Source organism: Coffea arabica, chromosome 2c (assembly GCF_036785885.1).
Source record: "Coffea arabica cultivar ET-39 chromosome 2c, Coffea Arabica ET-39 HiFi, whole genome shotgun sequence".
Lineage (NCBI taxonomy): Eukaryota > Viridiplantae > Streptophyta > Magnoliopsida > Gentianales > Rubiaceae > Coffea > Coffea arabica.
The window spans coordinates 1,209,364-1,230,389 of record NC_092312.1 but is presented as its reverse complement, the minus strand read 5'-3'; the positions used below and the strand labels follow the sequence as shown (position 1 = coordinate 1,230,389).

Genomic DNA, 21,026 nt, shown 5'->3' with positions numbered 1-21,026 from the left:
CTTATGATGGAATACGCAGCTGAACAGCTTTCTGGTTTTGTGGTGGTTGACCCGAATTAATGACGTCAGCCAATTATCATTTCCGCACTATGTATTAGAAATTTGTGCAGATGGTACTTAAAATCAGAGGGAGATTCACTGCGGTAACTGCATGGTGCATTTGAAGGTGGAAGACAGCTCCGTCTGTATTAGCTATTTTTTGAGTATTTTTGAAAAATTTTATTGTAATAGTATATATATTAAAATTTTTTAAAAATATTTAATATATCGTATGAATGAGATGTTTTTTTAATTATTGTGTATAATTGTAACATTGAATTTGAAAAACTTATTTTAAAAAAATGGCCAATCCAAACGTAGCAAAGATGATTTGAAATTGGATGGAAAAAATGGAATATAGAACACTAATTTTAATGCGTAAAAAAATTTATTGTATTTTTAAATTTTATTGTGGTATTATATACATTTATTATGTTAGCGTATACATCAAAATTTATGGTACTGTCTATAATATACTATGAAGTTGATATTGGTAACACTAAAAGTCTTGATCCCTTGAGATCTAGGGTCTGTTTGGAAGGTGAGTTTTTTGACTATTTATATAAAATTTTACTGTAGATCACTATAAAAATTGTAGAAAAACTTTTATAAGAAAAACTTTGGGTGTTTGTAAGATGAAATTTATTTTCCTTTTCATTTTTTTTCTTTCTTTTTCTTCCTTCCTTCCCGCTTCTTCTCCTTTCCCTCTTCCAAGACTTTCATGGCAGTAACTAACAGGTGATTCTTTTTTGTTTTTTTTCTCTTCCCCTCTCCCTCTCCCGCCATCCCTCTTCCTTCCCCTGCCACCCCTATTTTTTTTTCACTTTTTTTTTTCTTCCCCTCTCCCTCCCCCACCACCCCACCCTCTCCCTTCCCCGCCATCCCTCTTCTCCCCTCCCTCTCCCCTTCCCCTTCCTTCCCCCCGCCACCCTCCCTCTTTCCCTTTGCGATCTGGTCGAGTGACCAAATCGATCAAAGGGGGAGGGTGGTGGCGGGGGAGGCAGAGGCGAAGAGGGGAGGGGAGGAGGAAGAAAGAAAAAAAAGGACCAACAAATCAGTCAAAGAGGGAGAGGAGAGGAGCAGAAGGGATGAGGGAGAGAGAGAAAAAAAAAAGAGGAAGGCCGAAACTGGCTGCGGGAATAGTGATCGGCTTCGGTAGCGGTGGTGGAGGTGGTGGCCATCGACAGAAGACGTGGTGGGTTGGGTGTGGGAGGAAAAAGAAGAAAAGTTGAAGGGAATGTTTTTTGTGTATTTTTGAAGTGTGTAAGTTAAAAATTTTGATAAGATTTTTGGGATTCTTATAGCAAAAGTTATTAAAAAACTAGTTTTATACAAACTTGATAAAAAACCAAGGTTCCAAACAGGCCCCTAGACACGCAAGGCAACTTTAGTGCACATTGAAGCTTCAAGGTCCGTCTTACATTATTGTTTGGATAGAGTATTATTTGAAATATTATTTAAAATAATTACTATAGCATTTTTTTGTGATGTGATGTATGTGAGATAAAAAGATAATTGGGAATATAAAAAATGTGAGTTGAGAAATGTGTTTATGATACAAGCGAAATATTATTTGAGATATTTGTGCTATCCAAACACTACCGAGCTTTTGTTTGGATAGAGAATTATTCAAAATAATGAATAATTACTGTAGCATTTTTTATGATATGATGTATGTGTGATAAAAAGGTAATTAAAAATATAAAAATATAGATTGAAAAATGTATTTATGATACAAGTGAAAATTTTTGTTGAAAGAATTTGCTATTCAAATATAGTCACTAGTAATATCACGTATAAATAATAAAAATTATTATTATTATTATCTTTCCACTTCTCATGCACCATTTTCACCTTAATTTTCAACTATAAAATTCGAACCCTGACAACAGGAAAGACTGTTTTCATCTACACATAGGACATCTACGAGGTGGGATGGGTTTATCAGTTTGAACCCATCTCTAACTTGACCGATTAAAAAGTCGCAATTACACAATGCACAATAGATGGAGACCCAAAGATAACCTGTCCCTCTCCTGATTTATTACGCTTTTAAGTCCCAGCCACCCCAAATGGACATTCATCTCTCCTCTCTCACGCTTTCTCCTTTTTTTCCTTTAAATGCAAGCAAAAGCAATTTGAGGCCTGCACGTTTAAGCGCTCCCTCCACTGTTGGAGGCTGGATGTGCAAATAAATTGTGCTGACACCACACTATTATAACTTCACAGCGCAGCAAACACCAACAAAGTATTCAGTATTCACTACCCTTCTGCAGCCTCCTCCCTCAATCTACAGCACTGTTATATTAATGTTGATTGCCTACTCAATTTGGCAATAACACCACAACTAAAGAAATAATTGCAGCACACGGCTAATATCCTAAAAGGCAGCTTTAGGGATTTTTTTTTTTTTCTAATAATGAGGTTTTTCTTTTTTGTTGGTTTTAATTACGATAGTATTTGAAATATTTGACAGCTTTTCTGAACCATTTGTTATTATTGCAAAAATGCTGAGAAGCCTGACATGGAGATGGATGCTCAAGCACAAATGTGCACTTAAAAGTAACAGGTTGATTGAAATGGTAGAAAAATCCGATTGGCTGGCAAAATACCATAACAGGGAATTTGAAAAAAACAATACTACAGTAATACATAAATAAAAATAACTCAAAAAAATCTCATTCATACAATATATCAAATATTTCAAAAAGAAAATTATAGTAAAAATTTTTCATATGCACTGCTGCAGTAAAATTTTTCAAAAACACAACAAAAAAAACACCTAATCCAAAGCATAGAGCGGTTACTTAACATCAATGCCTATCAGTCATATGCTTTCATCCTCGAAGTAGAGTTGCTGTTGGCATTCTCTAATGACTTTCTCTTTGCGCTTTTCTTAGTAATATTCTATACGTTGAAAGTGTATATATTTACACTATTAGATACATGACACATAATTCAAATTTGAATTTAAAATTCAAATATTGCAGATATGTGTCGTATATTCAACCGTAATAATATATACACCGTTAGCGCATATAAGATTTATTTTTTTTAAGGCACAAAAAAATATTTTTATTTTTTGGTTGTTCTTGGGAAATTGAGAATCAAGGGCACATCTGTAATGTCCGGGCTGGGGGGGGGGGGAGTGAGATCCCCAATGGTCACACAATACTCATAAGTCACAAGCTCACAGCCCAGCCGTATGGAGTACGCAATAGAAGCGATGCCCGTTGCCCCACTAACTGAGTCCCCCCATCCCCCGTGAGAACGATAAATACCCAACCGCCAAAGCCGCGGTCTCCACCAGCCGGTATGATGACTTGCTTCTACTTACTTCCATCTCCATTCATCCCATGGTTTGTCTTTCTTCCGATTCTGCCTTCCTCTCCAGTTATCAAATCCCAACTCTCTTGATCACAACTTCCATTTTCCTCTCTTTTTACTCTTTCCGGGGTTTCCAGCTTCTTCTTCTTCCACTTTCATGTTCCTTCATCTTTCTTTCTACGTACAAATGGACGTCATCAAGCAAAGACAACCATAAATCACGTTCACTCCTCCATCCGCCATCTCTCTTTTTCTATCCAGGTTTGATCTCTTTCCCTCCTCAAGTTATTGCCCTGTGATACTGGTTTTTCTCGCGTCTTTCACTCTCGATAATGCTCCATCAGATGTGCCCATCACTCATGGGATTTTCTTTTTCTTTGTTAACAACTGACAACTCTCGTGGCTGTGGTCATTCGTTAAAGTGTGAATGGGTGCTGCACAAGACTTCACAAATACACTACTCATTCTCTCGACATTCTCATCAGTTCCTGCGAAGCATTTGCATTTTACGTGTTGTGTATCATGAAGGCTGACTTTCATTTTTTAACCTCTTCTCTTGTGGTTGGGTTTCGGGGGCCATTTAGAAATGGGCAAGAAAGGAAATAGCTGGTTTGCATCCGTGAAGAGGGTCTTCAAGCATCACTCCAAGGACTCGCCGGAAAAGAAGGTAATTACTTCTATGTCTCTATTTCTAGCCATTAGCGATTACTCTTCTGGGCAAAACTAGATCTCCGAATATTTCTTTTCCCGGATTTGTCAGAGTAACCGAAAGTACCAAACCAGGAATTTAAGACCGTTTCTAATTTTGGCCTGATTGATGCATGAATACTGTGTAAAGCGCTGTAGAAGGTAAAACATTCTCGATACAATGAAGGACGAGGATTCTTGTTGATTAGGAAGGGGTCAGCATACTTGGATGTTGGCTAATCTTCCCAACAATTTGGAATTGACTACCAATCAGTAATAATGTCGGATGTCTTTGATTGCACGGAACAGGAAATTTTATCAACCACAAATTCCTATTGTCTATTGATTGATATTTCCTCTAGTATTTGTTGGTTGTTACAGTAGTCATATTTACTCAATCCTCCCTTACGGCCTTACCAAAACCAAACAACATGCGCACACCGTCCCTGATAGGTGATTATGCCATCGATTAGTACCTATCTTTACACATGGATCTGCAAAATCTTGGGGTATCATATTATTGTCTGATCGAGTGAATTTGGTCCCTGACATAACCATCCATCCCTAAGCTTGGCAGTTGATGGGATATGAATTTTTTTCCTCCCAATAAAACATCATTAACCCGATCCGGATCGGATAATATGGTCCCCCATCAACATGGCCTAAGCTAAAAAGTAAAGGTCATGATAAATTGCTCTCTCTCTCTCTCCAACATGGCCTATCACCATCACATCTAATGTGTAATCATGTGCTAGTTGTGTTAGATCTCAATCATTCCCAGTAATCCTGCTGCTGTGTCTGACTCCACAATTACGGAAAACATTGAAGCACCAAATAGGCTGATTAATTTAGGCCAGAGATGAGTGCTGATGCTGAAATGTTATAATTTGATCTTGCAGAAGGAAAACGTAGAAAAATGGCAACATGAAGCGCCAGAAGTTGTGTCAGTTGAACATTTTCCGGCAGCAAGCTCCCCTGATTTCTCAAATGGCGAGAGTTTCGATTCATCCTCGGCGGCTGAAGACCCCAACCATGCCATAGCTGTCGCCGTAGCAACTGCTGCAGCAGCCGAAGCTGCTGTTGCAGCCGCTCAAGCGGCTGCTAAGGTGGTCCGTTTGGCAGGTTACGGACGTCAATCTAAGGAAGACAGGGCTGCTACGCTCATTCAATCACGTTACAGGGGATACTTGGTAAAATAGCATTTTACTGCACTCAAAATGACCTATTGGTTTTTATCTATGCAAATCAGGCGGAAAATGAAAAGCTGAGCATTTATAGGGTTGTTGAACATGGCCCTCAGAATAGGAGATGCTCTTTAAAAATCCGAAACTTTATTGGTAGGGGCTGAATACTGCAATGTGGACAGGTCATTTAATTATAGGCCATATGTATATATATATATATATATATATATATATATATATATATATATATATATATATATATATATTGTTAAAAGGAAGGTCCTGAAATAATTTTGCCAACAAATGGCGTTGCCCAAAATTTGTCATCTACCACTTTTCATCTCATTAATTAAATAACATGTTTGCTAATTATGAAGGCAAGACGTGCGCTGCGTGCCCTGAAGGGCCTAGTGAGGCTGCAAGCATTAGTGAGAGGTCATAACGTCCGGAAGCAAGCACAGATGACTATGAGATGCATGCAAGCACTGGTGCGTGTGCAGGCAAGAGTGCGTGCCCGCAGAATTCAGTTAGCCCAAGACAGGCTTCGGAGCAGGATGGAAGAAGAAGAGGAAAGGCTTGGACTGGGCGAGGAAGCTTCAAGGCGAAGGAGCCCCACGAAGAACATTGAAATGGAATGTTGGGACAACAGAAGCCTGAGCATAGACAAGATAAAGGAGCATTCCATGAGGAAGCACGATGCTGAAATGAAGAGGGAAAGAGCTCTAGCTTATGCTTTTGCCTACCAGGTTTGTGGCTTTCTGTCGTCGATTTAAGTTAACCCTCCAAACCAGGCATTCTGTTGTTTGATTGCGGTCGCGTCTAGTTCGCTCTGATTGATCATTTGGATTTGGCATAACAACAGCGACAACAAGAAGACCACAAGTTATTGCACGACAACGATCCAAACGGTGATAAAGAGAGATTCTTCGGCAGCGAGCACGAGAAGCCACGATGGGGATGGAACTGGCTGGAACAGTGGATGGCATCACAGCCATACCACGCCCGACATTTGGTACCTCCGCGCGAGACTTCCTACGTCGCATTAACACCCACCACCACCGATGACATGTCGGAGAAGACTGTTGAGATGGATTTGGCGAGCGAAAATGTCGTCAAGTCCATCCGCAGCAGCATTGGAGGGGACATGGATCTGATGGAGACGACGACGTGCCCGTATGCAGCAGCTAGGCAGCAGCGACAGTTGGGCTCAGAGTTCGTTCCGAGTTACATGGCCCCAACTCAGTCTGCCAAAGCAAAGGTAAGGAATCATCAGGACTCAATCAAGAGTCGAAGCACTTCCACAAAGAGGGGAGCGGTTGCTGGGCCAGGGTACGAGTCCTCGAGCGCCGGTGGGAGAACGTCAACTTTCCACGTCCCCAGGAGCCCAAACCCAAAGAGCAATGGAAACCGTGGCCCGGGCAAGTGGATTGGCGGGGGATACAGCCCAGACTCAAGCAGCGAGGACAGGGCATTCCCATTGCCCTTGGGACTTGGGAGCCCGTGGATATAAGACGATCATAATAATAATTTTGGTTCTATTGTGGTTCAGACGGGCAACAACAGCCCTTTTGTTTTACAGCATCTTTCTTAGCTCATTGTGAAATAAGGATTGGTGATTTATTACTAGTTCTTGAGGGAAAAAAAAAAAAAAAGAAGGATTGGTGATTTATAAGTTCTTGAGAAGGAAAAAAAAAAAAAAAGGATTGGTGATTTAGTAAGGTAGTTTTGTTGGAGCTAAGCTAAGTAGGGTGTTAACTTTCTTTTTTTTGGGTATTTGTCAGAAAGGTAGAGAGTGTAACTGTAATGTATGCTGATGCTTTCCTACTCGTTTCTTGTGAATTACCGATGGATCCTTCGTGAGCACGTTATTCGAAGTTACCAACCACAAGGCTAATTAAGTTGAATCAATTACTTTGCCTGCTGGTATGTTTAATGATAACTGCAGTACATTTTTTTTTTTTTTAGTTTTATTACTTGCGTGAAGCCATTTTGTTTTTCTTATATTCTACAATGAAACTAAGGGCTTGTTTGACAAGTAAGTTTTTTTTTTGTCAAATTTGTCTTTTATAAGTTTTTTAACAACTTTAGTAACAGTTATCTTAAAAAATTCCTCTGAGGATGGTCATTTCGGCCCGGATAATCCGAGGCCTTATACTCTGATACCTCCTGAGGCGCTACCTCGGCACGTTACTTATCGAAGTGATCGTAACCTGTGTACCACCTTGGCTATAATCTTCAGGTCGTTAGCCGAGGTGACGGCTGATTGATAGACACCCACAAAAGATAGGAAATGACACCTGACATGCTTGACATCTGATGGACAGCTGCTCTGACACACGCCGTCTGAATCGGGCGAGTGTCCAGTCAAACCTTTTCACAAAGATCAGTCAAATCCACCAGATGCATTGACCATCTCCGATCTTTAGGGACCCGTGCTGCCAGTCCCTCTTCCCAACAAATCCCCTATAAATACCCAACGTATCTACCAAGATGAGGGATGACCAATTTTCTGGTAAAGCATACTAATCTTCTTTACTACTACCTTATTTCTTTCCTACCGAACTGACTTAAGTTTCGAAATTACATCGGGGGATCCAGCCCCTCCTGTAACCTAAGCAGGTGACCTCGCCCCAGTGAACTACCCAGAGTAAAGGCACTTCTCCAAACCTGAAGGTTCACTTCAGCAGGACAAGAATCACCTCTTCATCCTCAAAATTTTTTAAACCATACACTTCAAAATTTTTTCCTGCAACTTCTACAGTAAGTTATAATAAAGACCTTGTTTGGAACCCAAGTTTTTTAGAAATTTTAGCTACAGTAATCTCAAAAAATTCTTAATGCTTTTTCAAACTATACACTTTAAAATATTTTAAAATCTACATATTTCAAAAAATTTTAAAAAACTTCTATAGTAAATTACAATAAAGTTTTAGACAAATTCTTAAAAAACTCACCTTTCAAATAGAGTCAAAGTTTGAAAACAAACACCTAAAAAACTCATTTGCTATACGGGGTCTAAAGTAAGGGAAGTTGATGGGATGATTCAGCATTGCTCAAAAGATTCTTGTGTGCGTTGTGCGAAGAGAGTAGCATTTGCAGCAGTTGTTTATCATCTATGATGTAGTAGGAACAAACAAAAGTATTTCAGAACTTAGTTCACTCTCCTGAAGTCGTAGCTGAACAAATTATGAAGGATGTGAAAGGAGTTGCTGCAGGGTGCAAGAGATTTTTTGTGTGCCTAATGCTGATTGTGTGGTATTTGGAATTAGTCTATATTTTGTAAAAATTTTGTTTACGGTTCTGACAGCATATACTCTTGTAATTAGTGATGGAAGCATGCCTCTTCCCTCGTCTACTGACTCTTTACCGATTCATCAATGGAAAATATATATAGAACTTACCAAAAAAAAGAAAAAAGGAAAAAGGTATTCTGTTAAGTAAACGTCATTAATACCTTAATACGTTTGAAATTTTTGGCAACATGGGAATCCGAAAGATCGAATGAAAATAGAGCATGGCTACAAACATTAATCTACTACTTACTATTGTTTGAGGTTTATAGTCAAATTTGCCGTAGCAAATTAAGGTTGTGTTTGTATTTCATTTTTCATCATTTTTTATGAAAAAATTATTGTAACGATTTGATATATGTGAGGGAAAAAGATGATAGAAAAATATGATTATCGAAAACGATAATATTTTCCGACGAAAACAAGTAATCCAAGCTAAAAGCGAACATCTTTTAAATACCTCAAAAAAAAATATATAGAAAATAAACAGTACTTGTTAAATTCCTCGTAATCGGTTGGAAAAATGAAAAAGAAGACGATGCCGGGCGTGACATGAAGCCCCCAGAAAGGGGGACGAATGTAATTTAGCAAAGTATCAATGCCACGTGTCTAACAGTCACTAGTAGTAGAGGTAGGAGTCTTCCGTGGGCCTTGGTATTTGCCTTTTCCTTAAAATGTCAAAATATCCTGGACCGAAGTGAAGTAAACCAAACAACGTCGTTTCGATTGGACTCCCTCCGTCTCCCTCGGCTCTCGCGGCTTCATCAATCATCATCAGATCCCAGTAGCTGTACTTTGGTGGGCGGGCTGGCTGGCTTTGCCTGCTTTTCCAGGTTCCACTTGAATCTTGCGTGCGTCTTTCTCTCTCTCTCTCTCTCGCCGAGAGCAAGAAACGGAAATATATCCCTTGCGTCTTTATTAGGGTCTTTCCATATCTCGATATATATATCTCTCTCTCTCTCCCCCTCCTCTGTTTCTCCATCTCTATCACACGCACTCACGCACTCACTCTGGTTGCTCAATGCATATGGCAAGTACGCAAACTTCAAGAATCATCCCCTGTCGCCACACACCATTTCCCCCGGCTTCTGCGGAGAGCCCTGCAAATGGCAAGGGTTGGGCTGTGCTGAGGCACGTGGGTTTTGCTTCTTTTTATCGACATAACAGAAGCGGAAAACGGTTCTCCGTCTGCGTTAGAAGATCCTATGCTGAACCGAACGGACTCGATGGCCCCGGGTTTACTAAGAAATCTCAAGATGGATCTTCTTCCAGTGCTCTGGAAGATGATCAGAAGGAGGGTCTAGTATTGGGCACCCAGAGGCATGAAGGCCCTGCCTCTCTTGCTAGCTTTCACTTGATTCCTCAGTCCGGTAAATATACACCACCTTGATTTTCTCCTCTCCGGCTTCCTTTTCCTGTATTCTATGCAGTTTGGCATTGTAAAAGCGGGTTACATCATTTTCCTATCTCTAGCAGTCTGCCAGATGATATTTTAAAGTGCTGCGATTGATTTCTTTTGTACTGTTGCTAACGTTTTTGTTATTGTTGCTGATCTTGCTAATTCGTTGTGTCATTGAAATTCTTTTATAAGTGTGTTTGGATACCCCAAAAAAAAAAAAATCAAATATTATTTTGTTTGCATTAGAAACCTTTTTTTCTCAATCTATTCTTTTTATCTCACGAACGTGACGCGATATAAAAAATGTTACAGTAGTTATTTAAAATAATATCCTATCCAAATATTACAACTTCGCAAGAACCTATCTTTCCAATAGACTCGCTGCATTTCATTTATACCGTTATACTAGTCAAGTGTACCCTGGTGCTTCTGAATTTGACGACTATTCAAGCTACCCAGAATTGCATCATGACAGCAATAGCGTTATAAATGGTTACAGAGTGCAATTCATATTTTTAGTCCTACCTTTTCCCTTAGTTATGTGGATGTTGTTAAAAAAGTACAAAATCTGCATAATGTCTTTGGAGCAATTTTTAAAGCTGAAGAACTGTTCAAGTTTAAGCTTTGACCAGCAGTTACTCTGTTGAACTTGATCTACAGGTGATGCAAAGGCCACGGACTCGTATACAAAGTTGCCTAGTGGTCAAGAACATGCAACTCCAGATACAGAAGAAAATATTTTGGCCAGAATAACCTTCAATATTATCTTTGTTGCGGCGGAGGTTGCTCCATATTCCAAGACAGGGGGTTTAGGAGATGTTTGTGGTTCTTTGCCTATAGCTTTAGCTGCCCGTGGGCACCGCGTAATGGTTGTCTCTCCTAGATACTTGGACGGAGGCCCTTCAGATAAAAGATTTGCTAATGCTGTTGAAGTTGGTTGCCCAACCAAAATTTATTGCTTTGGTGGTGTACAAGAAGTTTCTTTTTACCATGAATACAGGGGAGGGGTTGACTGGGTAAGGAAACATAACATGCTATATTTTTAGCTTTTTATTTTTTCATTCCTTTTGTTTTAGTAGCATCTGATTCAATTGTAGCACTGTGGTTTACCTTAAGTATTGTGAGGGAAAAATTTTACCCTACTTGATGATGATCTCAACAGTTATGGGATCTTGCTTCTTTTGCTAGGTATTTGTGGACCATCCCTCATATCACAGACCTGGAACGCCATATGGTGATGTATTTGGTTCTTTTGGTGATAATCAGGTGTGTGGTTGTTTCCTGTTATTGCTAAGATAGATGAAGCTATTGGCAACAATATCCGCTGACAATGATAAGTGTTGATTTCCCTCCCTTTTTTGGTTGAGCAGTTTCGATTCACTTTGCTTTGTCACGCAGCATGTGAAGCTCCATTAGTGCTTCCATTAGGAGGGTTCACTTACGGAGAGAAATGCCTGTTCCTTGCTAATGATTGGCATGCTGGCCTGGTTCCCGTGTATGTCACTTATTAATCCCTTTTAGGTCTCGTTGGTGTAAACCTTCATCCTTGTTTTTACATGGCAATAGTACTTAATAAAACCTTCATGTTATGGTTAGGCTTCTCGCAGCCAAGTATCGTCCTTATGGTGTCTATAAGGATGCTCGGAGTATAATCGTGATTCATAACCTTGCACATCAGGTGCCTTTTTATTTCTCCACTCATCCATGCTTATTTACTTTCTTCTCCAAGTTACTTGGCATTTTTATTTTGGAAATCATGCTATCGGCTGTATAATTGTCTGAAAATAGCTGGAAATGAAGATCACTTGAGGGTTAATGAATTTTCCTTCTGTTAGACTTCCAATCTGCAGCTCTTGGTGTGTAACCTTGTCAAGTCATGAACCGGTAGTGAGAAATTAAGGCCTTGTTTAAGGATCATATTTAAGTATAAGCTTCTCCTTTTGCATTCAAAAGATTTGCAATTATAAGTGCTGTCATGTATAGCCACGACTTTGGTTCCATGTCCAATCCAATCTTTGCTGGCAGTTCTTTGATCCAATCTGTCACTAGATATGTAGTGTTACTAGATTGCAGTGACTAATAGGCCTCCAATGACCACCCAATTTCATTGGAATTAATTAGACAACAGGTAAAGATAGGTTAATGATCATTAAAATCTTCTAAAAATGCATTGGATCATGAGTTCTGATGCAATTAGTAACTGAAGCTGCTTTGTTATGCTTGCAAGGGAGTGGAGCCCGCAATAACTTACAACAATCTGGGATTAACTCCAGATTGGTATGGGGCAGTGGGATGGGTTTTTCCAACTTGGGCAAGGACACATGCTTTAGACACAGGCGAAGCTGTGAATGTCTTGAAAGGTGCAATTGTAACTGCAGACAGAATACTGACAGTCAGCCAGGTCTGATGTCTTGGAACTTAGTTTTATTTACATGATTATGCATTATTAAGTATCATGGATTTAATTGGGTGGTTTATGAAAATAATTTTCTGCTATGTGGAGCCTGTAATAAGAAGCTTTGTTACTTTGTAACTGATTCAGCCTGTAAAAGTTTCTTCTTTTATCCCAGTTTCGTACAAGTATTTATTGGGAGAACAATATCAAAATGCTTTTTTTTTTTGTTTTAACCTAATTATTCTTTTTCGTTTATGGCAGGGTTATTCTCGGGAAATTACTACTCCTGAAGGTGGATATGGGCTACATGAGCTTCTGAGTAGCAGAAAGACGGTTCTCAATGGTATGTCTTATAATGGTTATTTCTTCGGTTAGGTAGCTTTTACCTGTGGTACCTTTATGATGTAGTAAGCTTCTTCTGAAGGGTATAGATTGAGTTTGAGGGTCCTGCAGATTATTGTTTCTCTTACACTTAATTTATCTTCTTTTTTTTTTTTGCATTAATTGGAATTACCACCAAGCTTGTAAGTGCTTGAAAGATTTTTTATGCTTGTGCAGGGATAACAAATGGCATTGATGTCAATGATTGGGATCCCTCTTCTGATCCTCATATTTCTTCCCATTACTCCTTGATTGACCTTTCTGGAAAGGTACTGTTGCTTCATTATCAGAGCAGGTCACTTAAATTGGATTGATAACCTTACGTCAGAAAGTGGACTTGTATGAATGAAGACATCTGTATCTGCTTCAGAAATAGTAATTATTTGACCCATTAAGGGCCCTTGGGTGGTAAGGATAAACTAAAGATGAAAAAGGTGAAGGGAAAGAAAATAAAAGACCGATTGTTGCATCAAGTTATGGACCTGCTTCTCTGGTTGTTTTTATCTCCATGTTAGTGGTAATTTGCAGGTTCTGTGCAAGATTGCATTGCAGAAGGAATTAGGTCTTCCAGTTCGATCTGATTGTCCTCTGGTGAGAATACACTCATTCTAGTTATTTACTGGATTTTTCCTCTTTTGCATTGATTATAAGTTCAATTCGATTCAGATAGGGTTTATAGGTAGATTGGACTTCCAGAAAGGTATCGACATGTTACTGTCTGCCACCCCAGAACTTTTGCAAGATGATGTCCAGCTTGTAAGCTCTCTCTCTCTCTCTCTCTCTCTCTCTCTCGATTGAAACTGTATTGCACATGCACCATGTGCCATATCAGGTGTGATGTCCTTGCTTGTATATTGCTCTTCTCCGTTTTGTGGGGATATATGAGGCAACTCAGGCAGAATTATCTTTCCCCTTCACTTTACACACTGTGTCAATACACATTGTATTTCTTGGCCATTGTTGGGTGCTTTTGGGCCTCCCCACCTGGAAAGCTTGCTCAAGATTCCACAACCAATGTAAATAACCCCAACTATCTTCCCCTCAAAGATTGGGCCTGAGGCTGGATTTGACCATCAACTTGATTAGCCAAATTATTGTTAGGCAGAGTTGTTCTAACTGGGGGTTCTAACACCAACTTTGGGTGTTATTGGGCCTTTTCCCCAAATGCTAGCTTAAGAGGTGAGGTTTCTTCTTCACACTTATAAACCAGCAACCAGCCCCTTCCATAACTGGTGTTGGATAATCCGAACAGTCAAGATTATGGACTATTTGGTATTTAGTCGGTTTTAGGATGCCTCGTTTAGAAGTTAATGCCAGTTTCTAGTGTTGCCATTTTTCATCTTGAGGTTGTGTTTTAACTTGGCTAGAGGTTCTTATTCAATTGAGATGTGAAACTATTCTATGATGCTCTAACAGGATGTATAGGTAGACATTTTACTCTGTTTGATCATTGGCCTTCTTTATATCTGCATATAGTGTAGTCATGGAACCAGTTGACTTTTCAAGTGTTATTCAGTTAGCTTCATATAAATGAGGTATGATAAATAGAAAAAATTTGCACTCTATATTTGCTGGAGTGGTTGTAAGTTGATATACGATTTCTGTGGAGGGATGGTGGTGCTGCAGTATGCCCTACTTCAATTGAGGACCTTTGTTTTCTCTTTTGTATTTCTTGACATAAATCCCGAACCCTGTCTTTTTCAAGAAAAAATGTACGTTAATCCAATGTTTGTCAGGTAATGCTTGGATCTGGGGAGAGACAATATGAAGATTGGATGCGGCATCTGGAGTCACTATATCCAGACAAATATAGGGGTTGGGTTGGATTTAATGTTCCTATTTCACATAGAATAACTGCAGGGTAATTGAGCAAGAATTGACCTTCTGAGATTTATTGTTAAGAAGCAATTTTTATGAAGTTCACTTCTTATCGCTGTGCAATTGGCAGTTGTGACATACTAACAATGCCTTCAAGATTTGAACCATGTGGTTTGAACCAGTTGTATGCAATGAGATATGGCACCGTGCCTGTTGTTCACAGAACTGGGGGTCTTAGGGTGAGTGGAGACTTGAAATTGCAAATCTTCTAATAACACAATATTATGCATTACATGTGCTGTTTACGATCCTTTTTCTTTCAGGACACAGTAGAGAACTTCAATCCATATGCTCAAGAAGGAACAGGAGAGGGAACTGGGTATGGACTTTTAATCAAAATTTTTTTGGTAAACAAGAAGCCATCTCTATAGCTGAAACACTGTTGCTACTAAGACAGTATATGCATCTCCTTGGGATCTGGTGCCTCGATACAAGATATCCAAATTGATGATACTTGTATGGTTGTAAAATCAGTTAGCAAGATACTACAAAGTTACCATGTTTGCTCGGATATTGGCCACAAGGTTCTTAATTTGACTAAAATAAACCTCTAGCCACTGCCTCGGAGAATAAAAGACACTGAGCAGTGATGTGCTTTTGAGGCCACAGAATGCAATTCGTAATCGTATATACTAGTTTTCTTGAATACTTTCATATATTGAAGGACACAGAGGGGTGGATCCTCTTTTCTTTTGCTTTTCCTTCTTTGGTCTGCAGCCAGATGCTCTATTTTTCTCTCTCGGTCTTTGTATATGCTTTCAAAAGGTGCTGAATATGAAATGTCTAACAGGTGGACTTTTTCTCCTCTATCAAGAGAAAATCTGATTGCTGTAAGTTCTCTCAATGTATATATGCCCGTATTTTCATAATTCGTCCGTTACTTTTCACATGTAGGGTTCTGTGTCATTTCTGCTCATGCGATCCCAAATGGTTATCCTTTCTTAGTCTCTACCTGATAGGGGCATTGACTGCTAACATAATTGGTGAATTATCTTCACAAGTTGGTATTTGTTGATGTCTGCAGGCACTAAGAATAGCTGTTGGGACTTACAGAGACCACAAGTCATCTTGGGAGGGTTTGATGAAGAGAGGAATGCAGAGGGACTACTCTTGGAACAACGCAGCAGTTCAATATGAACAGGTCTTTGACTGGGCCTTCCTGGATCCTCCTTATGTCAAGTGAGTGAGTTAAGGAGAGAGGAAGGCAATCAGCATCTATAGGCAAAAGAAATTTCCTGATTTTGGAATACACCCAAAATTTGTTACCACGAATTACTGCATTTTTGCTAGAGCGTTGTAGAATTATTATACTGTCGTGACCTCGGGAACAAATCATAGAGTTCTTTTTAACTTGCACTGCATCAATTAACAAAATTAAGTCAGGAGAGTTTTCCCTCTGCGATTTTTCTATAAAGCATGCAATCGATGGTAAAATCATCAATCGACCAGGAGACACTTGGGTAGTCTCTGTAATTGTGCAGACAAAATGGCGAACTTCTTGTAGTATGAAAGAAGGTTCAAACTTAACAGAAATGATGCCACAGCAGCGCACCAACTCCTATAGGGTGACCATATTAATCCCATACATTGGTGGCTTCTTTTGCTTGACATGATGAGTAGCTGAATCAGCTGTCATGTTTTTGCCAGAAGAAAATTTGAGAAAGCCACAGAAACTTTGGTACCCCGCAGGATTTGGATTGTAGATTTTTTTTTTTTAAATGGTAATTGTTATATAATCTTGTCTATCCTATATTAGATGGAGGGAGCGGACTTGAAGATACCTAAAGATAATTTGGAGGGGGCTGAATTATCATCGGACCAAATGAGTGCATTATACATTTGTATGAATTTTTTAAGTAGAACCATTTAATGTGACAATTGGTGGGAGGTAAGATTTGAACTCTTGACCTCCCACCCACCAAGTTTTTAATGCTTTGGTGGATTTGGGTAGTAGATGAGAAGAAGCAAAAGGGGCAATTTCGATGTCCAACTCCAGTTGGATCAGGGTTAAAGCCAGAGCGGCAGGCGTTTTGGAATGGCTAGCGTCTACTTACGCGCGGGGTGCTGTTTCCGTGTGCTTCAGAGTCCCACATCGCCAGCAGTTAAAAGGAGAGCTACGTGAGGAAGTACTATAAAAGCGGAGCGAGGCAGTCTTTTGAAAGCATCTTTGCGCTTGGGGCAATGACGCAGCTCATGAGGTTCTAACCGAGGCGCGTCTATTGCTGGTTGAAAACTATTTCCAAACCCCCTCTTTGGCCTGGGTTCGGCCTAGGCCATCGAGAATTTCTGGAAGGGCTCCCTTCTGGGTACGGCCCTACAATTCTTAGTTTAATGATTGTGAGAGGATGATTGTATGATGAGGCTTTTATTCGTACTATGCTAACAATCAGTACGAAAATAAAATAAAAGATGCATGGAGAAATAGGGTCAAATAAAACCTATTCCCTTATCATATATATTCGTTTCCCTTTTGGTCTCTCTTCTTTTTCATTGAAGTTTAGTTTTTTTTTTTGAAATTTCAATATTCTAAGCAGATAAAAAATATATCTCTAAACAAAAAAATTACGTTGTTCATTGTGTAATTTACAAAATTGAAGAAATAGTTGTTGTGATATGCCAAATTTTTGTTACAGAAGATTATGAGTTCTTAATATATTTAGACATATTTGATAACAAAAAATTAAACATTTGAATTAATTAATTAGCATTGAATTTTTAAGATAAAATTTGCTCCCAAATTTAAGTGATAAGCTATTCACTTATCATTAAATGTGATATGCATTTAAATGTATTAGATTTAATAGTTAATAATTCAATAATTTATTGGATTTAGACTCCGGACTTAAATTTTCAAACTTTAATTTTATCAAAACGCATCATTATACTTAGGATATTTGTTAACCACAGAACGTGTTGATTTGTTAACAAATATTTTTACTGAGAAGGAGATTACATTATCAATTGATTTTGTTGAGAATTTTTAGAGAATTATTAGTTAAAATAATGTTAGTTTATTTCATATATAACCACTATAAATAGTAAGTTGATTAATGAATAATGTATTGCTATTTTCAACTTTCAATACAAGTCTTTTGTAAATCATTTTTTGGCAATACTAGCTAAACTATTGTTTCTTAGTTTATGCCCTAAAAATAAAAAAACTATACATAATCTTGACAAATTGATTTCATCTATTCTCCAATTTAAAAAATTAAGAAAATAAATTTATTCTATTTCCTTATAATTAGACAATTCAAAGTCAAATATTTATTTTTACAATCACATATTCACACGTATTCCTCAAATGAATTTTTGCTTATTATGATTGTCTTTATTTTATTTTTTAAACTATTCAATTATTAGTGTATTCATGTGAAACTTTATCACCATGAATTAGAATGGTCAAAATCAAATCACATATTAAACTTAAATGTTAAAAGGAAGTAGAAAATATAAAAATAAAAATCTAGCATAATAAATGAGGGTATTTTTGTCTTATGAGAGGGTTAAGTGACAAAAAATAAAGGTTATGGAGAAAAGTGAGAATCAAGATATACTTTGGGAGGATAAATTGTAATTAACCAAAAAAAAAAAGGTCATATCCTTTTCTTGGTTATGTACCCAACAAACAGGGCAAAAGATATTTTCATAATAAAAAATTTAACGTGACAATAATTTTTGGTAAAATGACATGATTCTCCCAAAATGTGATTATGTTTATTTTAACTCGAAAAAGGTAAATTTGATATATTATCAAAAAAATTACTATGAAATTAAAATTTGAATTTTCACAATATCACTAGCCAACAAAGAGACAAGACAATAACATATGATTTTTTGTTATGAATGAATTAAAGTAGTTAAAGCGCCACGTAGTGATAGTGACAATAATTCGGGTGAAGTTGGTTAAAGAAATGGAAGTGCTATCTATCATTCGGGTGAACTTGGTTAAAAACGTAATTTGATGGAAAGAAAATAGCAGAAAATTATTAGAGGGTTTCCAAGATTCTAGGCCTAGCCTTCCCAGTTCCAACCTTGAAAATTGAGAGAAGGGCTGGGGAAGGGAAAGAAGGTAGGAAGGATGGAAGCTTCTTCCTCCACTCCTGATCTCTGTTGCATTATTTGATGATGCAAAAACAGCAGCTGGTTTAAGTGAGGTGGTTCTTACTTCTTCTCCAATCTCTTTTCCGATAGCTTAATACAGCTCATCCGTCTAGAGAATAACCCCTCCCCCTCCATCTCCTCCCTTATCCCTCCAAACCCTAACATTTTTTTTAAAAAAATATCCCTCTATCTAACCTCCTTTGTTGTTGTCATCAATCTCTGTAACTATTTCTATTTCGCATCTTCCAATTCACCGCCCCACGTTAGCCCTCATTGGTTAAAGTGATCTGATTGGTTGACCTTTACGTGTATTATAGAAAAAGCCTTTTTATTTTCGTTTTCTTAACCTTGACTTTTTCTCTATTGTTTTCTTTTTTTTTCGGATGAATACCGATCTGGGTTCGAGTCGCTTTGATGTTATTCGGAGACTATGATGATTTCGGATCCAAATCTGGTATATTACGCTTGCGTTGCAAAAGGCACCACAATTATTGCTGAGTTCAATTCCAAGGATGCTGATCTTGGTTCCTTAGCGATCAAATGCCTTGAAAAAACGCCACCTTTGCATTCTGTTTTCACCCATACGGTCCGCAACAGGACCTACACATTCTTTATTGAAGATCCTTTTGCTTATTTTGCCATATTTGATGAAAATCTTGAGAACTCCGAAGGGTTGGCTTTTCTGAAGAGTGTCAAGGACGCCTTCAATGAGGTTGCTGGAAGCAGTTCTGCTAAGAAAAGGTTGCAGAAGTTGTCTTCTCACTGTTTTCAGGGCGAATTTAGCCCTGTTTTTCATCATCTGTTGACCGCATATGCGGATATGGGGGGGATCCATTCTCCTAATTCAGGGTTGAAACTTAGTCTTGGCTGGAACGGAAGCATGGATTCCTCCAGAGGAGGGCCCGTTGGGAGGCCGTTGTTGGGCACTGCCAAGAGCTTGATGAAGAAAAAGAAGAAGTTTTGGTTACGTGATTGTATGGGTGGCTCTGCTGCAAATGCCAAAGATGCCTCTCCGGATGGGGGGGCAGCAGCTGGATTGAGCAGGGAGTTTACAGTGGTGATGCACAAGAATGGACTGCATTCTGGGGAATTGGGACAACAGAAGGCTAAGGTAGTCTGGAAAAAGCATGTTTGGGTGGTGTTGTCAATGGACTTGATCATTTGTACTATCTTGTTTGTTGTATGGTTGTGCATTTGTGGGGGTTTCAAATGCGTTGATGCGTGAAACTGGAATCTTCATTTGGAAGCAATCGTGATCATGAATTGGGTGTTTTTTCATCTATATTGATGTTCCCATCTGTCTTGATTGCTTTACTACTAAGTGGACGAAGGAATTTGGGCTTCAATAAAAGTGGATCAAGGAACTTTTTAGCCGAGATGTTTGGCAGACTATTTTGGCAGAGTCAGCTGTAATTATAATCTCTGTCTCTTGTTGCTGTGGTTCAAATGTTCAAGCTCAAGCTCAAGCTGGTATTGCATTTGGATTTCTTTTTTGAAATTCATAAACTCTTTAATTTTTATCTGTCTTTAGTATGCAGATATGAATCCGTATATTCTCTTGTGCATGTTGTAATGTGTATGTGCCTATACTTAAGATACTTGCATGCTACAAATGTAGTGTTCTTTATGGACGTCTTCGCATTTGTGCATTAGATTGCGGTATGGTTGCTTGTAATGAAATCTTTACATCATTTCCTGTATGGACTTGAATCAGAAAGCCACAAGTTTGTTAAATGACAATGACAAGCAAGAAGTTCTCAGATGAGAATTGATGTCATTTTTCCAGCTTTTGATGAATTTGAGCTATGCATTAAGTGAAAGCATGTCCTATATACCAATCATAAACTGCTTTCACTATATCAAGAACATCTGCGTTTCAGAAGTGTGAATATTTTCTGCAATACTGTGGTATTCTATTTTTAGAACCAGGATTAGTCAGAAAAATTCAGTGTCCCTTAACTGAATCTATGCTTAACTAATATTTGTTGAAGTTTCTTTTGAATCTGATTGACGATGCCATTGTGGTTTCAGAAATACCAAACATTTGATTTGATGGAATCAAGAGAAAAGATAGGAATAGGAGGAATCGGGTATTTGTGTTCGGATTAATGCTGATGGTGGAAAAGGGTAGGAGATGGAGGAAAGCTGCTTAACAATTAGTACTAGTTTCTGTTCTCTTCTTTCCTTATAATCTGCTTTCCAACAATGTATTGGCTTTCCTTTGTTTCGTTCCATATCAAATCCACAAGTGAGTTGATAGTCATTTTTCTCAAAATTGTGTTGTGTTGATAACAAATAAACTTCGTCTTGCTCTTTCCAGACCCAATTCAGTATTACTTGTT

The 21,026-nt window shown here is 38.4% G+C and overlaps 3 protein-coding genes and 1 non-coding gene across 5 annotated transcripts; all 4 read left to right on the top strand.

Annotated features, from left to right (window-relative positions):
• Nucleotides 1–3,281: 3,281 nt before the first annotated feature.
• LOC113724880 (protein IQ-DOMAIN 21-like) lies at nt 3,282–7,119 on the top strand. The gene is made up of 5 exons (XM_027247753.2): nt 3,282–3,627; nt 3,951–4,033; nt 4,953–5,243; nt 5,615–5,983; nt 6,100–7,119. The coding sequence occupies exons 1-5, from the start codon at nt 3,396–3,398 to the stop codon at nt 6,745–6,747; spliced, it is 1,623 nt and encodes a 540-aa protein (XP_027103554.2). The 5' UTR covers nt 3,282–3,395; the 3' UTR covers nt 6,748–7,119.
• A 2,092-nt stretch (nt 7,120–9,211) lies between these two features.
• Nucleotides 9,212–15,977, top strand: LOC113728264 (soluble starch synthase 1, chloroplastic/amyloplastic-like). 2 transcript variants are annotated; one of them, XM_072073288.1, is made up of 15 exons: nt 9,212–9,897; nt 10,587–10,942; nt 11,115–11,192; nt 11,297–11,421; nt 11,523–11,604; nt 12,154–12,327; nt 12,583–12,664; nt 12,880–12,971; nt 13,231–13,293; nt 13,369–13,458; nt 14,439–14,563; nt 14,651–14,759; nt 14,844–14,899; nt 15,371–15,410; nt 15,605–15,977. In XM_072073288.1, exons 1-15 carry the CDS (start codon nt 9,549–9,551, stop codon nt 15,761–15,763), a joined length of 1,980 nt encoding a protein of 659 aa, XP_071929389.1. In that variant the 5' UTR covers nt 9,212–9,548; the 3' UTR covers nt 15,764–15,977. The 2 variants fall into 2 exon arrangements, with proteins under 2 accessions (XP_071929389.1, XP_071929390.1); XM_072073289.1 differs by lacking the exon at nt 15,371–15,410 and having other exon boundaries at nt 15,605–15,838.
• Nucleotides 15,978–16,743: 766 nt separating this feature from the next.
• LOC113728285 (U4 spliceosomal RNA) lies at nt 16,744–16,894 on the top strand. Its single transcript, XR_003458014.2, has one exon. It is a non-coding gene; the product is annotated as a U4 spliceosomal RNA (small nuclear RNA).
• Nucleotides 16,895–18,579: 1,685 nt separating this feature from the next.
• LOC113724878 (phytolongin Phyl2.2-like) lies at nt 18,580–20,446 on the top strand. The gene has a single exon (XM_072073287.1). The coding sequence runs from the start codon at nt 19,115–19,117 to the stop codon at nt 19,907–19,909; it is 795 nt and encodes a 264-aa protein (XP_071929388.1). The 5' UTR covers nt 18,580–19,114; the 3' UTR covers nt 19,910–20,446.
• Nucleotides 20,447–21,026: the final 580 nt, after the last annotated feature.

Bases quoted from the DNA above. Each gene is read 5' to 3' on its own strand.
- LOC113724880 (XM_027247753.2), top strand. From the start codon at position 3,396: ATGGTTTGTCTTTCTTCCGATTCTGCCTTCCTCTCCAGTTATCAAATC. The intron at 4,034-4,952 runs GTAATTACTTCT...TTGATCTTGCAG, and splicing joins AGGACTCGCCGGAAAAGAAG to AAGGAAAACGTAGAAAAATG. The intron at 5,244-5,614 runs GTAAAATAGCAT...CTAATTATGAAG, and splicing joins CACGTTACAGGGGATACTTG to GCAAGACGTGCGCTGCGTGC.
- LOC113728264 (XM_072073288.1), top strand. From the start codon at position 9,549: ATGCATATGGCAAGTACGCAAACTTCAAGAATCATCCCCTGTCGCCAC. The intron at 11,193-11,296 runs GTGTGTGGTTGT...TTGGTTGAGCAG, and splicing joins GTTCTTTTGGTGATAATCAG to TTTCGATTCACTTTGCTTTG. The intron at 12,972-13,230 runs GTACTGTTGCTT...GGTAATTTGCAG, and splicing joins TGATTGACCTTTCTGGAAAG to GTTCTGTGCAAGATTGCATT.
- LOC113724878 (XM_072073287.1), top strand. From the start codon at position 19,115: ATGATGATTTCGGATCCAAATCTGGTATATTACGCTTGCGTTGCAAAA.